The sequence below is a fragment of the Camellia sinensis genome, chromosome 11 (assembly GCF_055761805.1).
Source record: "Camellia sinensis isolate YWXY chromosome 11, ASM5576180v1, whole genome shotgun sequence".
NCBI lineage: Eukaryota > Viridiplantae > Streptophyta > Magnoliopsida > Ericales > Theaceae > Camellia > Camellia sinensis.
The window spans coordinates 106,570,922-106,585,937 of NC_138971.1; the positions used below are offsets into that span (position 1 = coordinate 106,570,922).

Here is a 15,016-nt window from a genome sequence, read left to right on the forward strand (position 1 = left end):
AACATGTTTTACCCAACAAGGGGCCTCCGCCAAGGGGATCCGCTTTCACCTTATTTGTTTACTATTTGTGCGGAAGGAATGTCGGCACTTCTCGGCCATGCTATGGCAGCTAACCGGTTGTCCGGAATTTCAATTTGCCGAGGTAGTCCGCGCTTGTCACATTTATTTTTTGCCGATGATAGTCTTCTATTTGCGGCTGCTAAGGAAGGTGAGGCGGGTGTCTTGAGAGATATCCTCCAAAAGTATGAACAAGCATCGGGGCAAAAAATTAATTTTCAAAAATCAGCTGTTTGCTTTAGTAAAAATACGGACTTGGTTACTCAGCAAGTGGTGACATCTATTCTAGGGGTGGGGTCATTGGAGCCGTATGGGAAGTATTTGGGATTACCATATTGTGTGGGGCATTCTAAGCCCGCTGTTTTGGGGTTTGTCAAGGAGCGCGTATGGTCTCGTTTAAATGGTTGGAAGGAAAAATCGTTATCGGTGGCGGGTAGAGAGGTCCTCATTAAGTCTGTTGCTCAAGCCATACCCACTTATATTATGTCCTACTTTCACCTCCCAGATGGAGTGTGCCATGAAATTGAGTCTATGGTGTGCAATTTTTGGTGGGGACAAAGAGAGGAAACCCGTAAAATTCATTGGACTAGCTGGAAACAATTGTGTAAATCTAAATTATGTGGTGGTATGGGATTTCGGTGCCTTCAACATTTCAATTCAGCTTTGCTGGCCAAACAGGGTTGGCGACTACTGCAACGGCCTCAATCTTTGGTTGCGCGGGTCTTTAAGGCTAGGTATTTTCCACAAACTTCATTTCTCGATGCTTTGGTCGGGAGTAATCCATCCTTCACCTGGAGGAGTATAGTCGGATCTCGAACATTATTAAATGCTGGGCTTCGATGGCGAGTTGGAAATGGTGAAAGCATCTCGATTAGGTACGATAAATGGGTTCCAAGGCCTCACTCTTTTAAAATAATTTTGCCACCTTCGAATCTTCCGGATGATGCGCGGGTTAGTGATTTAATTGATCCTGAGAAGGGAGCATGGTATGATGAGATGCTTACGCAAAATTTTTTGGGCATGGATGTGGAGGCTATCCGATGCATTCCTCTTTGTCCCACGTTACCCTCGGATAAATTGGTCTGGCATTTTTCCCGAAATGGTGAATTTTCAGTACGATCGGCGTACCATTTGTGTATGGATATGGCCTCTGTGGATGGCCACGGTGATACCTCCACTAATGGGTAGTCGCATAAGCAGTTCTGGCGAGGTTTTTGGCAGCTTAATTTACCGACCAAACTTAAGATTTTTGGATGGAAAATGTGCCTTGGGTTGTTAGCGGTAAGGGCCAATTTGCGGCAACGTCATATCGTCAATATGGACTTATGTCCTAGGTGTGGAGTGGAGATTGAAACGGTAGGCCATTGTTTTCACAATTGTGGCTTTGCCATGCAAGTGTGGCGATCGAGCTCACTTAATTTGCTTATCAAATCCAATCCTGTTCACAATTGTTTTGAGTGGGTATATCAACTCATGGCCACAATTGGTCCAGAATCCATGCAATTATTTGTGGCTATTTGTTGGTGCCTTTGGAATAATAGAAACTCCATTCTGTTTGGCAATAAATCAAGGACGGTGGAGGAAGTTGTTTCTTTCGCGGTAAATTATGTTTCCGAATATGCTCAAGCTCAAGACCGTGGCCATCTTCCTCCGGCCCAGGTTCGGATGCGACGATGGGTTGCGCCACGCGAGGGTGTCTTCAAATTGAATTTTGATGGCTCTATTAGGAAGGCCCATGCCAGTGCTGGGGTCGGCATTATTATTCGGGACTGTCATGGGGAAGTCATTGCGTCTATGGTTGAGCGGTTACAGTATATGGAGGATGTTGATTGTGTGGAAGCTATGGGAGCGATAAAAGCTCTGCAATTGGCTTGTGATTTGGGATTGGGCCATATTCATCTAGAAGGTGATTCTCAAAATGTGGTGGCTGCAATTCAAGGTAAGGCGGATAACTTCTCTTGCTATGGTCATTTTGTGGGGGTGGCTCAAGCGCTCCTTTTGCGGTTTCTTTCTTCATCGGTTTCGCATGTTTGTCGAGATGGCAATTCGGTGGCTCATTGTTTAAGTAGGTTAGCCTTTGATTTTGAGTCGCCACGTATTTGGATGGAGGAGGTTCCTCCTTCTTTAATGGCGTTGGTGATGTCTGAGGCGTCTTCCTCTGTGTAATTGTTTATCCTCTCTAAAAATAAAAAAAAATAAAAAAAAAATGTCACTTATATCCATTTAATGACACAAATGAATTGGATTTAGTGGCATTTATGAAGTTGTTGAAAATATCAATTGTGGCATAACAAGCGCCATTAAAAATCTATATAGTGATAGTTTTAGATTTAAAGTTTTCTTTAATGGCACTTGATAGCATCACGAATAGTGTCTACCATGACATTAAAGTGTCGTTAAAAGTCTTTAGCTTTGATGGTCTAATGGCACTTACAAGTGTCACAGCAATGCCACTAAATCGGGCGCTTGATAGAGTCACAAATAGGGTCTAACATGACATCAAAGTGTCATTGAAAATCTTTAGCTATGACGGTGCAGTGGCACTTGCAAGTGTCACTGAGGTGCGACTAGTATCTGCCGTAGCACGGGTATAAATTACACTTGTTTAACATGCCACAAGACTAAAAAATGTCATTAGAAGAATAGTTTTTTGGTATATTAAAATGTCACTAAACTAAGAAAATGTTATAGTGTTTGTAACCTTTGGAGATTTCAATAGAAATTTTCTTTGTTTACTTTTCTTTGATTGTCGATTGTTCCAGAAAAATTCTTGAATCTTTCAAGACATTGAACCAATACACAGTTGCTTGGTCTCTTTTGATTGCTCAGTGAATTTGTTGCTAAGTTTATATCGATTAGGCTTTAACATAAATTTTACTAACACATTCTTGTGTTTGATCGTTTATTTTTTTTCAAATGATTCTTGTATTTGATATGTTCCATGCGTGAAATTATACGGTTCTATTTCAATGCTTGATTTTTGTGTATCTATTTGTTTTGCAAATATCAATCTTAATTTTTTTATGCAAGTGCTACAAAATTTGTTAAAAAGTTTATTATGAAATTTTTTGATTTAGATTTTTTTTTTTTTTTACTAGTCATTGAAAATGAAAATTTTAACTAGTCATTGAAAATGAAAATTTTATAAATCACACTATTTTTTAGCGATAATAACCCTCATATTGGCCATTGAAGATGTCCATTTAGAATCAACAAGTTTTCCAGTTTCAGAAAAATGTTTTTTTGGCCACCTTGACTTTTTTTTTTTTTTTTTTACGAGATGGGTTGGCCTCCATGAATTAAAAAGGGGGAAAAAAAAAAGTTATGACTAGAAAATTATTGTTAAAACAACAAACAATGGCAAACTCATGGTTTTGACTAGGTAGAGACAATATTAAGTTGAAATCTTAATAAAAATCGCAATCTAACTGAATTTAATTTTTATTTGATAGTGGAGTCAAAAATAAACATGATGTCAAAGTTATATTTAGAGAAAAGCTCGGGTTAAATGGTCTTTTTTTTTTTTCTTTATCAATTTGATTTTCTATATAATCGTCATAGTTTAAAAGTAATTACTTGTTTCGATAAAACTCTGTCCCATTTTATTTGTCCACTTTTCTATCCTAAAATTTTGTTAGATTTTCATAATTGTCCGGTATAAATCATTATAAACACATGTTAAAATTCAAAAGAAGGATAATGATGGAAAAACATTTCAAAATTTGAATTAAAATGTAATGATTACGATTTTTTTATAGTGTAGATCTAAAAAAACAAGGATTTCCCTTACCTAATCTAAGAACCAAAGAACCCAAACAAATTATGTAAATTTAATTAATAATTTTCTATGTTATAGTTTATTCAATTTTTATTTGGTATTATAATTTTAGATTTTGTTTGATATTTTTCTTATCTTTTTTTTAAAATTGAGTGCTTTTTTTTTTTTCTTCTTCTTGTAAATTGAATTTTTCTAAATTTATAAAGCTTCAAGATCAAATTTTTACATTTTAAAATTCTTATAATACTAATCTATGTAACTAAATTTTAATATATGAATTTAATGTTATTTATGCAAGTATATTTTGTATGGATATTAACAAATAATATTTTAACCACTTTTTTTTTTTTCTTCTGTTTTTTTGGTGATTATACAGCACTATAGTTCACAAAAAATAATAAAAATAAAAATTCCAACAAAAATACTCAAAAAAGTACATCTATCGATTACTTTAATTGTGTAACCCTTGTCATATCAATTTTAAATCTACACCGTACACGTCACTTTTGAAATAAATGAGGTAAAAGACAAAAGAGAGGGGGTTGTTGTTGTGCCTTTCATTGTAGGTGGGTTTGTCCAGAACTTATTTCGATGATCCAAACTATTTTATTAAGGTTAAATTTGTTGTTTAAAAAATGAATGGTAAACATATTTTGATAATAGACTATATATTTTTTAAAAACAATTGGGACCTATTCATATGACTACAAATGTCCGATCAATTTAATTTTTCTCATAGAATATTTATTTTATGAACCCTACAATATAAACGACTTAAATCATCAAAATAAACCCGAAAGAAGCCCACGGAGACAGCACAACAGCAACCCCAGATCTGGTGAAAGACTTGACAACACCACCAAAGGATTGGAAGTAGGCTAACATATTACATTCGGCAAAAATCCTCTTAAGCACATTCTTATTTTGCGAAACCAAACCCTAATCATGCTAAACAACCTAAATAGGAAGACTCACATAAATTTTAGATGACTAAGGAGCCAGGAAGTAATCTGAAACAATACATCAAGATTCTAGCATAAATTTTATTTCCCTTGGTATTGTTGCCATCTGCCTATCCAGATAACTCTTGAATTTTCCTTTTTACATTCAGTGTGACATGTTACTTTCACATTTTCTTCTCCCCCAAACATCACAATTCGCATCCAGAGAAGTATAATTAGTCAGATTGCATTGGAGAAACCAATACATTCATGACAACAGTTGTCTCCTGAGCAACATCCACATATAAGCGATTCATGTATGCTTCCACATTTATCAGAGGAATTAGTTGTGATATAGATCATCATTCTCAAAGCCCAAATGTGCCAATCCGATCAACAACGATTCTCCTTACAAAATATCAAAATTAAATCAATCAAGTTTTGGTGTTTGGGCTCCAAAAATATCAAATCTAGTTTCGGTACAAATTAATCTGTTCTTAAAACCCAAAGATGGCACATGAACCAAACATGATTCTGTCATAAGCAATCTGTCCCTATATATTACTACTCGAAAGCTGATCAAGTAGTTCAGTATGTCTCCTTTTCATCTATGTATGGAAACTAAATACTTCTTGTTCATACTAAATAAGCTTTAGATCAGAATGATCTGTGAAACAAAGTACAATTCCGCAATGATGGAGAACTGTGAATTGAAGAAGTTTACAGATTTGATGTTCTTATCATAGAAGATTAATGAAGAAATAAGAAGAATCTGAATATTGATCTTGAGAATGAAAGAGCTCTTCATGTAAACCTAAAGAATCCGCGAGAAGATTTCTGAAACTGAATTCTCATTTTACATCTGTTACACTCTGGATAACCCACTCTAAGGGGTTGTTTGAGATGATCTAAATAAGTGCACTTTTTGACTTTTTATGAAATATGGGTTGGGTTTAGATTAGGTTTGAAGTGATGTGTTAGAGAGGTGATGTGACTTAGGGTTGGTTTGGCATAACCTATATAATCCATCTTTTTATCTTTTTATCTTTTTTCTATCACATCACCTCTCTACTTTTCTGCACATCTTTTCGTAAAAAGACAAAAAGTGCACTTTTTTAGGACATCCCAAACCAACCCTTAAATAAGATGATATGACTTAAATAAGATGATATGACTTAAATAAGATGATATGACTTAAATAAGATAGTGACTTTTTGACTTTTTGTCTTTTTTCAAACATGGCAAACTTGGCCTAAGTAACTATCCTCTTGTCAACTAAGGACTATTACAATGTCCAGACTAATTCAGTTTTGCTAATATGAATAAATAACCATCATGGTATAAATTTCTTTCTTGTTCTCCAGCTATAGAACTAACAGAGATGATCCAGACCCCCACTTGGGGGTGACCCCCACCACCACCACATACTCGTGGGGAGCAACAAGAGGAGGACAAAAAAAAAAAAATTGGATAAATCAGCATTCACTGGGATTGGTGGGGGTCTCACTCTTTTCTCTAGATCTAAATATACGACACACTGTAAAAAGAATAATTTAGTTTCCAACAAGGAAAAATAAGACAATTATGTGTTCCAGATTCATAAAAAAACCTGCAGGTGCATATTCCTCCACAAATAGGCAATCAGACAAGCTAAATTTCCTAGTAAAAAAAAAACGCTGCTTCAAAATTCAACTGCAAACTAGGACAGCCTCCTCCAATTTACAATTACAAGCATCAGACTATTAACAACACTGGAAAAGAAAAACATACAGAGACACACGAAGAAGGAAAAAAAACCCCGATGGAAAGGACAGCACCTAGTTTTCTGATCATTGCAGTTATCTTACACAATAATAACTGTTATCATTTCGGAAGAATTATTTCATACTTATCCATCGATTCTCATATATGTGAAAGATCAATACTCTCCCTTACACATACAAACTTCTCCTTTAGTAACCATTATTCACTATAACCAAAATATTGTTTAGTGCAATTATTTATCAGTTTGACGAGCCCAGAGATTTTTTAAGATTTCGAAGGATGCTCCACATGAAAGTGGAAACAAAGAACAGAATTATACCAGTTACAATAGCATATTTTAGGCCCAGGTTCACCAGCAAGTTCACCAGAAGCCCAGCCAACACCACGCCAAAGAAGTTTGCTGACATGGCAGACCAGAAAGGCATATCAAGAATTGCAGCTATGAAGGCACCTGTCCATGCCCCGGTTCCTGGGAATGGCACAGCCACAAACAGCATCAGACCGAGCCATTGAAACTCCTCCACAGGAGCAGCTTTTTCTTTGGCCCTCTTGAATAACAAGTCGAGCAAGTTAGACGCTGACTGGTTCCTCCCGGCAAGGAAAGTTGCAAATCTCTTCAAATAGAGTATGATGAAGGGCACAGGAACCATGTTCCTACAGTTGTGGCCCCGAAATTAGTTATGTTCAAGTTTATCAAAACAGAAGTATTGCAAAAAAATTAAGCACAGCATTTTGAATAATTTACCACACAGATAGCAAATCAGCAATGATGAACAATAGAGGACCCAGCACATGCCCACGAGGGGCCGGCATCTGCCCTCCTCAATTTTGTGAAAATTACAGTTTAAACTATATATTTTCACATAGATCTTTAATTTTCCATTCTAAAATATTATTGGCCCCTTCTCTTTTTATTTATTTAAAAAGAGTGCCTGCATTTTGCTCATTTTAAATGTTTATTTTTCTATAAATTCTCTTTGTTTATTCTTACTGTAAATGAGGAATTTGTGAGTCAAGTATGCAACATGTTTACTTATTGTTTAAAGAAATGACACAATAATGAAATACACATGAAATTACTCACTGTATTTCTTCTCTCAAGCTATTTGGGGCGGGATGCAGAGGGGATGAGGGACAACCATCACAATCCGAGTCAGGACCAAGGTTGGGTTTGGGGGAGAAGTGTGTTAGGGGCGGGACACACCTTCCCTTTGACATGACCTTTTACTCTAATGGTGTCCCACCTAGGTCAAAATCCTAGCTCCGCCACTATATTGAATCGTGTGGCTTGTACCTTTAATACTTATTTAGTAGGTTTAGGAGATGGAAGAGGCAAGGTGATTGAAGAAAGCAAGGTAGGGCATCTCTAATCCTTGCCCAAATGTTGACTCAAGCCACGTTTGAGAACAGGCTAATTTAGTAACTTTTTGGCTATTTGGTTAAAATATGAGCTAAAAAAAACTAGTATGTTTGGGATGACTTTTTGGCTTTTTACGAAAAGATGTGCAAAAAGTATAGAGAAAAGAAAATCTTTGACTTTTTAGTATGGGTTGTTGACTTTTTAACTAATTTAGTAACTTTTTAGACTTCAATTTGAGTAAAAAATACACCAAAACCTTCTCCACTCCGTGACTCAAACTCATATCAAATTGAGTTATACCAATATTTTTACCCAAATGAAGAGAGATTCAAATCTTGACGCAAATATCCAAAGGCCATATTTGCTTCATTTGCAGTTTCATTATTTACCGAACTGCCATTCATGGAATATAATGGGCATCTTTTAAAAAAGAAGCAGAGTAAAAATTGATGTTTTTCCATTGGAGTGATTGGAGATGGCCTCAGAAAGTCGAAGCACTCGTTTATGTAATCATATCATAACACAAATACATAACTGGAAATTAAAAAAAAAAAAATGGCAAATTGAGGTGTCCATTTATTTAAAAAATCACTACTGGCACAAGTATTTGTATCAAATGGATAAAAGGGAACAAGGAAAAGCAAACTAATGATTACAATTTCATCAAAAAAATGGGACAACCTGTTAGCTCCATCCACTACCCAACCCACATGGTAAGGAGCCCACTATCCATATGGTATGGGTGGCACCATGTGGTAAAGAAAGCTGGTGGGACAATCCCAACTCACCAAAGGTAGATGGTGCGGGTGGCACAACCAAGCCCACTCATGGCTGTCACTTCACCTACTCCTCTTCTCTTGGTTATAAATTGAGATGAGTGAGGAGGGGTTGAAGAGAGATATGGGAGTGATACACATATGGGAGTGATACACAGTGCACTGAGCACACTGAGAATACACAGAGGAGAGTATAATATGTGAGTGAGAGAGTTCTATAGAGAGTTGTGAGGTGTGAGTTCTGTAATCTCCCTCGGGGATAATTCTATAGTGATATTTCTCCGTGGACGTAGGCAATTGCCGAACCATATAAATATTCTTGTAAATATTCTTGTGTTATTGTGAAGAATTGATTTCTGGTGTCCCATAGTCCTAACAGGACCCATTTCTTAAATTCAGCAAATTAGAATAACCCATATTGAGAATCATCAGCAAATGCAAATTGGAATGAAGTTTGAATCTTTAAGAGAAAAATAAGACTAACCCAAGAACAGAGAGGACAGTGAGGAGTGTAGGCTTGAGTTGCAACCAGTAACCAACAGGAATAGCACCACGAAGCTCAATAATAGGAAGTGTAGCTAAGGCAAACACAACAGCCCCATCAGGCCAACCCAAGCTCCGCAAGGCATTGGCAATCTGGAGACCGAAGCTGGAAGCTCTAATGGAGTCAGCAGCAGCAGCAGCATTAGCATCCCCAGAAGCAGCAAACCAAGCAAGAGACAAGGATGTCCAGACCAAGACCCAGAAGAGGAATTTGACAGGTTGCTCCTCAGACGACAAAGACAAAGTCTCAATCTCTTCAATCATATCAAGAGACGACCCATCTGAAGAAGCTGTGGTTGGAGTGGAAAAAAGAGGGGTTTGAGCGGTTAGAAGATGACCCAGATGGGGAAAAGATTGGGATTGAAATGTTAGAGATGATGGGTTTGATTGCAAGTGTAAAAACTTGTTGGGAAACACTAGTGAAGAAGAAGAAATTAGATTATTTGAGCGTTTGGGATGAGACAATGTGAGAAGTGGTGATGGGTGTGAGACTGAGGAAGCCATTGAAAACAAGAGAGAGAGAGAGAGAGAGAGAGAGAGAGAGAGTTGAGATAAATCTAATCTAGAACTATTCAGAAGCATTTGGGTGTTGGGTTGGGTGAGAGGATCTAGGAATGGTGCATTTTGAGTAGGGTTTTGACATTTGGACGGAGACTTCTGGCAAAAAAGCCATAAGAGTACGAAAAGGGGAGAATTTACCGAGGAGGTCTTCAACGATTTTGAGAAACATTTTTCTTTGTTGCTTTCCTTTATTGGAAAATGAGTGTGAGCACTAATTAGTGCTATCACTAATGATGTGGCAGTGGGTCCTATCAGAAATGATTTGATGTTTTGATCTTGGTATTATATTTTTTTCTTTTTTTATTGAGTGTCATGTCATTAGTAATCTTTTAGAGCTCCAAAATTAGTGGTCTCTATCATTATTGTCCTTCATTTTTTTTAGCTGATTATATATATGATTATAAAACTTGAACCCTTTGCTGGGAGACCAACCAGATATCTGTACACGGCAACGACGACAACAAATTTTTTTATTTTTTATTTTTTATAATTATGATTAATTACAAAAAGAATGTTTTGAGAATTGATTTTTTTTAAAAGCGAATTAGTATTAGGTTAGGTGAATATTTTTTTTTTTTTTTTTTTTTGTTAGTGTGAGGTACCTTTAATCAAATAATTTGGTGAAAAGTTTTTTTTTTTTTTTTTTTTGGTTTTATAAGAGCATCTCCAACGATTCACCAATTTTTTCACCAAATCTGAATAAAAAAAAGATAATTTCTTCAAATCTGATATGAGCCGCTCTAATGATTGCGCTGTAGCTTGCATCAAAAAGTGGAAACATCCGGTGGGACGACTGGCTGATCGATCGGTCAAGGCATTGAAATTTTTTTTTTTCCCTTCCATTTCTGTTTTCCCATTTTTTTTGCCTCCATTAAATATTTTTCATTTTTTGTTACCTCCAATAATAATTTCCTTCCAAGAACTGATATAAACACATTAATCCATGTACCATATACTAGACAAGAGGTACTTTATATCTGAAAGGCACCATAATTGAAAGCAGAGCATAATGAGTATTTCAAATTCTTACATGTTCACTTCATTTTCATCCTCTTCTTCTTCCTCATCCTCTGATAGTGATTCTGATGATGAAAAAATGATCACTTTTGGGGATTTATGAGATAAATAATGCAAGTATGATTCAGATTCTGTAATCAACTGATCGATCAAAGAAAAGAGGTGGTTCTGTTGTAGGACATAAGTACATACGTCATGATAGATGAAAGGGCCATGAGCGATTGTTCACTGATTATTTTGCAGCAAATCCAGTTTATTCACTTGCAACATTTCGAAGACATTTTCGAATGCGTCGTCCTCTGTATCTGCGAATTTTGAACACTATTGAAGCATACAATCCATATTTTGTTCAAAAACAAGAGGCAACTCATATTCTTGGACTGTCTCCCCTACAAAAGATTACTTCAGCAATGAGAATATTGTCATATAGAGTGGCAGCAAATGCAGTTGATGATTATATACGTATTGGGGAAAGCATTGCAATTCAAAGTTTGCAACACTTTTGTAATTCAGTAATTGAAATCTTTGGACCAAAATACCTGAGATCTCCAACATTAACTGATATTGCTAGATTACTTGCTACTGGGGAGGTTCGTGGGTTTCCGGGTATGTTAGGAAGTTTAGATTGCATGCATTGGGAGTGGAAAAATTGTCCAAAGACATGGCAAGGTCAATACATAGGCCATCAAGAAAAGCCAACCATCATTCTTGAAGCAGTAGTTTCTTATGACTTGTGGATTTGGCATGCATTTTTTGGAATGCCTGGATCACACAATGACTTTAATGTGTTGGATCAATCGCCCTTGTTTTCTGATATTGCCCAAGGTAAAGCTCCCCATGTCCATTACACTATTAATGGACACAGTTATAATTTGGGTTATTTCCTTGCTGGTGGTATATACCCTCAATGGGCAACTCTAGTTCAAACAATCTCTTCTCCCCAAGGAGCAAAGAAGTAACATTTTGCAATGATGCAAGAGTTAGCAAGGAAGGATGTAGAGCGGGCATTCAGAGTGCTTCAATCCCGATTTGCAATTATATGTGGTGTCTTACGTTTTTGCGATCCAAAAATGATTGGGAACATAATGAAGAGTTGCGTTATATTACATAATATGATTGTCGAAGATGAAAGAGATAAGCATCTTGATTTCAATTATGATACTTCATCAACCAACTCACCAATAGAACTTTCCTGTAGTACTAACAATGACTTCCAATGATTTCTCTCTCGTTATTTAGGTATTAGAGATAAAAATGCATATCATGCCCTCCGCAATGATTTAATAGAACATATATGGCATCTTCACAGTAAAAACTAAATTCATCACGTGGACGCGAACATGTACTTTTGGTTATTTTTTGGAATGGGAGGTCATTACGCAAGGAAAGCTGTCAGTGTTTGTTTGTTGTTAGTGCTCTTCATAATTTTGCCAATTCTTAAAGTTGATTATCCAAGTACTTGACAAGTTCTGTTCTGATATTATGTTCTGATAATCCAATCCATAAATTTGACAATTCATAAATGTTATGTGCTAATTATCCAATTCATAATTTACTGATGTTGTGTTCTTGTATATATCCACATGTATTAAATTACAAAAGAATTTTTAGTTTTGTTTACCATGTCTTAATCAGTTACAAAAGAATTACCAAAAAATTTTCAAATATATATTCAAAAGAATTTCAATTTTGATTACCATATCTTAATCAGTTTTGATTACCATGTCTTATCAAACATTTCAAAACTGTCCATAGTTTAAAGAAAATTCAGTAGGATACAACATCCAACTTAGACAGTGAAATATATTGTAATGATATACACTGATGCTGAGAAAAAGATAATATACAGTGAAGCTCACAAAGAAAATAGAAATTCTAATGATATAGTGAAATTAAAAGATTGGTATATTTTATAGATCACAGCAACGGTAAGTTTGTCAAATACTCTATGTTAGACTTATTTATTTTGATGATTTATTTAATTATGTTTTAATTTATTTGGAAGAGAAAAATAGGATCCAAAATTTATTTTGATGATTTATTTAATTATATTTTAATTTATTTGAAAAAGAAAAATAGAATCCAAAATTTATTTTGATGATTTATTTAATTATGTTTTAATAGAATAAAAATTTATTTTGTCCCATTATTTCTCACCTAAACTTTTATTCTAAATATTGTTTGAATATATTTAATATTTGCTTAAATCAGGAGTTCATTTCAACCCAAAAATAATGCCCAAACTAGAGGTTGAAACAGCCCAAAACAAAAGGTTCAAACAGCCCAACACAACAGCATGCCAAAAGGTTTAAGTGAAAGATATTCAAATTAGTAATGATGGAGTGGAAGATTTTCAAATGAATATAATGGCTATAAACGGCTATAAATTCAAATGAATACAACGGCTATAAACGGCTATAAGTTTCATTATATATACCAAAGTCTTTAATGTAAACAAGTTACGAAAAAAATCAGAAAATATTCTTTGATCTATAATCATTCACATCTATTTTTTGAAAAATTCTCTGAGAAGTGTTTTTTAATGTTTGTTTATATCCTCTTTTAGAAATTATACACTGAGACGTATAGTTTTAAGTCCATCTTTCCTGTGTGAAATTTACAGAAAAACCAGAGCTTCATTTTTATATCTATCTTTGAGAGATAATTCTTGTAACTTTCTGTGAAAACAAAAACACTTTCTTTTCAACCTTGTAAAAGTGTAGTACATTCAGTGTTCTTGACTTAGAAAGTCTATGTAAAATCTGTAGAGGATTGCTCCATCTGTGAAAAGGTTGCTACCACCCTGTGAAGCTAGAGAATAGTGGAAAATCTCAAGTAAAGCTTGAGGAGTGGACGTAGGCCAAGTTGAAATCAAACCACTATAAATTTATTTGCATCTTTCTCCCTTATCTCTTTATTTTATTTAAATTGCCATAGTTATATTTTATATTTTTATTATGCTAAAATCATTAATTGACATAGTTGTCAGAACACTTGTTTTAATTATTTTTATTTCATTAACTATATTTATCTATTGTGCTAGTCATAATTTTTATTATGGTATTATTATTTTTATTTATAAAAACCTAATTCACCCCTCCCCTCTTAGGTTTTTTTTTGGGCAACAATTGGTATCAAAATCTAGATTCTTGTTTTAGATTTAACCATCTAGGAGTTTCGATCCATGTCAATTTTAGCTGAAGGACAAACCACAAATAGGCCATCATTGTTTGACGGAAACAACTATAGTCATTGGAAAGATAAGATGACCCTATACCTACAAGCCACTGATTATACCATGTGGATTATTGTCACCAAAGGTCCAAAAATTCCTACCAAATTAGTAAACAATATTAGCGTACCTAAAACTGAAGATGAATGTGTTGAGAGAGATCATAAATTATTGCAAACCAATGCTAAAACCAAATTCACCCTTGTTTGTGGATTAGACTCTAAGGAGTATAATAGAATTTCAAGTTGTGATTCGGAAAAAGAAATTTGGGACAAACTTGAGGTAACGTATGAAGGTACAAACCAAGTGAATAAATCTCATATTAATATGCTTGGTCATAATTATGAATTGTTTAAAATAAACTCTGATGAATCTATTTCAAGTATGTTTACTAGATTTACTGAAATTGTAAACTCTTTGAAATTTTTGGCAAAACTTATACTAACAGTGAGTTTGTGAGAAAAATTCTTAGGTGTTTACCAAAGAATTGGGAAGCAAAGGTCACGGCCATTATAGAAACCAAAAATCTCTCCACACTTGGATTGGATGAGCTTATGGGTTCTCTTATGACTCATGAGATCACCATGAAAGGACATGAGGATGTTGAAAACAAAAAAAAAAAGCGGAATTGCATTCAAAGCCTCATCAAATAAAGAAGAACAAGAAAACTCCAGTGAAGATGAAAGCTATTCCATGTTTAGTAGAAATCTCAAAAAGCACTTCAAGAAAAACAATTATGAAGGAAGATGACCTTTCAAAAAGGAGTACAACAAAGATAACAAGAAAGAACCTATTATTTGCTATGAGTGCAAAAATCTTAGACATATGAAGATGGATTGTCTAAAATTGAAAAACCATGAAAAAGACTACAAAAGAAACAAGAGGACCATGGTAGCAGCTTGGGGAGAAAGTGAAGATGAAAGCTCAAGTGATGAAATTGAAAATGAAGTAGCCAACTTATGTCTCATGGCTCTTGAAGATGAAAAC

At 35.0% G+C, this 15,016-nt stretch overlaps 3 protein-coding genes across 3 annotated transcripts; 2 read left to right on the forward strand and 1 right to left on the reverse strand.

Moving 5' to 3' along the window:
* The first annotated feature begins 1,530 nt into the window (after positions 1-1,530).
* On the forward strand, positions 1,531-2,223 carry LOC145802541 (uncharacterized). Its single transcript, XM_082895269.1, has one exon. The coding sequence runs from the start codon at positions 1,531-1,533 to the stop codon at positions 2,221-2,223; it is 693 nt and encodes a 230-aa protein (XP_082751395.1).
* A 4,340-nt stretch (positions 2,224-6,563) lies between these two features.
* LOC114277972 (small multi-drug export protein) lies at positions 6,564-10,000 on the reverse strand. Its single transcript, XM_028219925.2, has 2 exons — positions 9,161-10,000; positions 6,564-7,194 (listed from the first exon to the last, which is right to left on the reverse strand). Exons 1-2 carry the CDS (start codon positions 9,799-9,801, stop codon positions 6,780-6,782), a joined length of 1,056 nt encoding a protein of 351 aa, XP_028075726.2. The 5' UTR covers positions 9,802-10,000; the 3' UTR covers positions 6,564-6,779.
* Positions 10,001-11,207: 1,207 nt separating this feature from the next.
* On the forward strand, positions 11,208-11,756 carry LOC114277964 (uncharacterized). Its single transcript, XM_082895270.1, has one exon. The coding sequence runs from the start codon at positions 11,208-11,210 to the stop codon at positions 11,754-11,756; it is 549 nt and encodes a 182-aa protein (XP_082751396.1).
* The last annotated feature ends 3,260 nt before the right edge of the window (positions 11,757-15,016 follow it).

Bases quoted from the DNA above. Each gene is read 5' to 3' on its own strand.
- LOC145802541 (XM_082895269.1), top strand. From the start codon at position 1,531: ATGGCCACAATTGGTCCAGAATCCATGCAATTATTTGTGGCTATTTGT.
- LOC114277972 (XM_028219925.2), bottom strand. From the start codon at position 9,801: ATGCTTCTGAATAGTTCTAGATTAGATTTATCTCAACTCTCTCTCTCT. The intron at 7,195-9,160 runs GTTAGTCTTATT...CCACAACTGTAG, and splicing joins ACTGTCCTCTCTGTTCTTGG to GAACATGGTTCCTGTGCCCT.
- LOC114277964 (XM_082895270.1), top strand. From the start codon at position 11,208: ATGAGAATATTGTCATATAGAGTGGCAGCAAATGCAGTTGATGATTAT.